This window comes from Geospiza fortis, unplaced genomic scaffold (assembly GCF_000277835.1).
Source record: "Geospiza fortis unplaced genomic scaffold, GeoFor_1.0 scaffold658, whole genome shotgun sequence".
Taxonomy (NCBI): Eukaryota; Metazoa; Chordata; class Aves; order Passeriformes; family Thraupidae; genus Geospiza; species Geospiza fortis.
Window position 1 is genome coordinate 199,462 of NW_005054674.1, and position 4,081 is coordinate 203,542.

The 4,081-nt window shown below is 55.6% G+C and overlaps 1 protein-coding gene across 2 annotated transcripts; it reads right to left on the reverse strand.

The window, feature by feature from the left end:
• Positions 1–1,450: 1,450 nt before the first annotated feature.
• Positions 1,451–2,806, reverse strand: LOC102041770 (interleukin-1 beta). 2 transcript variants are annotated; one of them, XM_005430760.2, is made up of 6 exons: positions 2,757–2,806; positions 2,623–2,671; positions 2,352–2,541; positions 2,078–2,248; positions 1,823–1,968; positions 1,451–1,663 (listed from the first exon to the last, which is right to left on the reverse strand). In XM_005430760.2, the coding sequence occupies exons 1-6, from the start codon at positions 2,795–2,797 to the stop codon at positions 1,451–1,453; spliced, it is 810 nt and encodes a 269-aa protein (XP_005430817.1). In that variant the 5' UTR covers positions 2,798–2,806. The 2 variants fall into 2 exon arrangements, with proteins under 2 accessions (XP_005430817.1, XP_030920937.1); XM_031065077.1 differs by having other exon boundaries at positions 2,352–2,671; positions 2,757–2,797.
• Between the last annotated feature and the right edge of the window lie 1,275 nt (positions 2,807–4,081).

A 4,081-nucleotide genomic window follows, 5' to 3' on the forward strand; every position in this document is an offset into this window, starting at 1 on the left:
TCACTCCCTGATACAGCTGGCTGACCAAGGGTGTGAAGGATAACAAACTTAGCTCTCAGCCTCCGTCTAAAGCAGAGATAGAGTGTCCTTGGGGTGCAGTTGTTTAGACAATAACGGCGTACAAGACAGGAGCAGGGATGTAAACAAGTCCCAGCCGAATAAACCGCAAGAATGCAGACCTAGGCGTGTTTGACCTTTAACCATGTAACCAATGATGAGCTTGCTTTTGCACTATGCATGAGTTTCATTAACACTAGTATAAAAACATGTATCGATAATCAATAAACGAGACTTGCTGATCATTCGTATCGAGTGCTTCATTTCTCCCACCGACCCAACAGAGCAGCACGGATTCACTGGGTCAGATGCCCCTTTTTATCCTGTTTTTGTCCGTTTGGATTGGTTTCTGTTTGGATCCTTCATTTGCATGGAGGTTTGAGGCGCTTGATTGGCCCATTACAGCTCTGTCCCGGCTGGCTCGTGGTGCACTTCACTGAGGTGTGTTATGGTACGGTGAGTGCCATATTTCTAACAACTACCCTTTTAAACCCTTGTACAATATAATAACCAAACTAACAGTACATGCTTAACAATCTATCAACTATTTACAACAGTTTCTAACCTATTTTTGACAGCACCACAGCACGGTGTGTGATGCTGTGCCACATCTGGCCATGCCATGCCATGCCATGCCATGCCATGCCATGCCGTGCCACATAATGCCATGCCATGCCATGCAATGCTGTGCAATACCATGCAAGCACACCATGCTATACTGCACCATGCTGTTCCACATGATAAGACGGTGTGATGTGACATTGTATTATACAGTGCACCACATGATACTGTGTGATATCATGCCATGCCTTGTAATGCCACGCCACTCATTGTCCTGCTGCACTGTGGCCACCATGCCATTTGCTGGCCATAGCTGGGGCAGAAGTGACAGTTTCAGGCAGCTGCCAGGGATCCACCATAGGATGCCCACCTCAGTCACCTCCCAGCTGTGGTGTGGGCACGGAGACAGAATGGTGGAGGGTCCTGAATGGGTCAGGATGGTCCCTGGGCTGTGGGGTGGCCCCCCACGCCCTGGATTTTTACCCAAAAAGCAGCCAAAGCAGAAGGATTTTCTCATCCGTAACCCCATCCCCCACGAGCAATGAGCTGAGCCATGCTGTCCTAGAAAACTTTTTATTTCCACCTCCATCCACATACAAGTTAAAAGCAAAAATAAATAAGGGGGCACAACAAGTAAGTACCAAAGCAATGGGCAGACACAATAAATAAATAAATAAATAAATATAGACTGGGATGGCTCAAGCCCATGGGGCCCAGAGCTGCTATTCCACATGAAATAGATGGGGAGGGGGGTTGTGTGCCAGGGGTTGTACTTAGTACATACAGCCTGAAAACCGGTGACTGCCGGTTGGGTTGGGTTGGTGCAGGGTCTTCAGTGCCTGCTCAGCTCGTAGGTAGCGATGTTCACCTGGTCTGGGGTGTTGGTGATGCCCACGGGCTGGCGGGGCTGCAGGGACGTGCAGACGAACCAGCCGGGGAAGGCGGCCGACTCGAAGCGCGTGGTCCCCTCAGCTGGGCTGTCCAGGCGGTAGAAGATGAAGCGGGTCAACTCCACACTCTCAATATCCCTCCTGATGTCAGCTTCCTACAGCCAGAGGGGTGAAATGGTGGTCAAGGTTGTCCATAGGTTGACTTTATGAGTTAAAAATTAAAAGTTGTCTCCAAAATTTGCCCTGAACCAAGACAAAGGTGGAATGGAGCCCCCAGCCCCACAGAGGACAGACTGCTGGGACCTTCTGCTCACCTCCAGCTGCAGCACAGGCTTGGTGCCACTCATCACACATGACATGTAGAGCTGGTAGCCCTTGATGCCCAAGGCCACTGGCACCCTCCCAGAGCCTGGAGCGCCCTGCGATGACCGGGGACGGTACAGAGCAATGTTGAGCTTCACTGCAGAGAGAAGGGACAGGTAAAGGGGTGCTCCTGGGGTTGTAGGGTGGCTCCTGGGTGGTCCAGGGTTTGGGGACAGGGACATTGGGATGGGAGCATATGCTCTCACCTTTCTGTCCAGCAGAGGGTCCCTGCAGGTGCAGGGCCACCAGCTGGGTGGGTGACTCCAGTACGAAGCACTTGTGGTCAATGTCCAGGATGTCGAAGGACTGGGAGCGAGTGTAGCGGAAAACGGGTGCCCTGGTATAACTGCCCTTGATGCACTGGAAGGAGACAGGCTCTGTGGGGAGAGAGACAGTCAGGAGGATGCTGCTCCCAGGTCCAAGAATGTCCCCCAAGAATACCCTCTGGCTGGGGTGCCAGCCCTGACATCACCCTCATACCGAAAATATCATCCAAGAAGCTGCCAAGGTCACTGTCAGCAAAGTCCTTGCATGCCGGCTGCTTCAGGAGCTTGGTCACAGCCACCACCAGGACAGCAGCCTGGCGAAAGGTCCTGGAAAGGGGTCCTTTTGTCACTGTCACCTGGATGCCCACCCCAGACGATGTCCCCTCCAAGTCCAGCCGGGGCTTCTGGGGAAGAAAGGGGACGTAGGGTGAGAGCCTGGCTTCCATACGACATGGACCCCACCACTCCCACCACCACAGCCTTACCTTCTGCGGGCACAGACAGCTGGGGCCATACAACGTCTCCTCGTTCAGACTGAAAGGCAAAGGGACGTGGTGAAGTCAGGGTCAGAAATGCAGCCTCACATCCCCAAAGTCCTCTCTGGCATGTCTATTCTTACCTGCTGCTCTCCAGTGTGTCCAAATCAGGGACGAATGCCATTGCCGCCACGACTGCAGAGTCCTGGGCTGAGACTTCACGGCACCTGCAAACTTCCGAGGCACTTGCTTGCCTGCTGCTGCCTGTCCTGCCTGCAGTGCTGCTTGGATGCTCTCGGAGCCCAGCGTCAGCGTGGCTCGTTTTCAAGAGCCTGTAGACGGAAGCACGGTCAGAGTGGGATTTCCAGGTTTCGCAACGTCTGGTTTTGCCCAATTATTCTCTTGAGACTGGAGGGCTGGGGGGCGGCTGGTTGCCCCCAAGCAGTGCAGTGGGGAGGCAGAGCATCGAGCAGAGCAGGGGATACTCCAGGACCAGATATGGGTCAGAGCAGGGGATGATCCAGAGCTGGGTTGTGGGGCAGAGCAGAAGGATGCTCCAGGGCTGGTGTGTGGGGCAGAGAGCAGAGGGGTGTTTGGCGTTGATGTGTGGGGCCTGTGACCATGTACCAATCTGCCATTTGGTTGACCCAGCAGGGAGTTGGAGTCACTCAGAGCCAGCTCCGACCCCAGTCCCAGCACCAGCCCCAGCCCAGCTGTGACGACACTGTCACTGTCAGGGCCGGGGACTGTTGGTGTCCCGGACGTGGCCGGTGATGCAAGCGCTGCCTCTCCACCATTTCCCCACAGCTTCCTCCTGTACTGCCCAGACCCCTGCTGCCACAGCCCGCTGTGCCTCCTCTGTCACCCCTCTTGTCCACACTACCCCAGTGGGTGCAGGACCCTGCTGTCCGCTCAGTTTCTTGTGCCTACTCATGACACCCTGGGGACGTGGCCTTCAGAGACTTGGCCTTTAGGGGCCCTCCTCATCCCCACGTCCATCGGTGTGCCGGAGATTGCACCATGCTGGGAGGGCCGGGGATGTGCGTGGTCAGGCTTGCGTGGACTCGGGCTGTTGGGGGGTTTTCCTGGCACCCATTTCACTTCCTGAAAGTGCCATCCAGCCCTGCACACTGCCGTGCCTGAGACTGGCACCACCATGACTCACTGCCAGGAAATTGCCAGAAAAGCAGAGTTCCCAGAGCACCTCCTGTGCCCTGCTGGGCATCCCACATGGCTGGATATTCCCAAAAGCCTGAGGTACCCCCGAGCAAGGGGTTCTCCACGACACAGTGGTGGTCCCTAGGCATGGCAGAGGCCCCCAGGGCACGGTTGGGGTCCTGAAGCCATGGTGAGAGTCACCAAGCCACGATGAGATCCATGAACAACGGTGGGTGTCCCCGGGCCATACAAGGGGTCCCGGCTGTGGGGACAGTTCCCGGCCATGGCTGGGGTCCCCAGGCCGTACACC

Coding starts and splice junctions, on each gene's coding strand:
- LOC102041770 (XM_031065077.1), bottom strand. CDS start 2,797: ATGGCATTCGTCCCTGATTTGGACACACTGGAGAGCAGCAG. Junction 2,672..2,756: donor GACACACTGGAGAGCAGCAG/GTAAGAATAGAC, acceptor TTTGCCTTTCAG/TCTGAACGAGGAGACGTTGT. Junction 2,249..2,351: donor CTTCTTGGATGATATTTTCG/GTATGAGGGTGA, acceptor CTCTCCCCACAG/AGCCTGTCTCCTTCCAGTGC.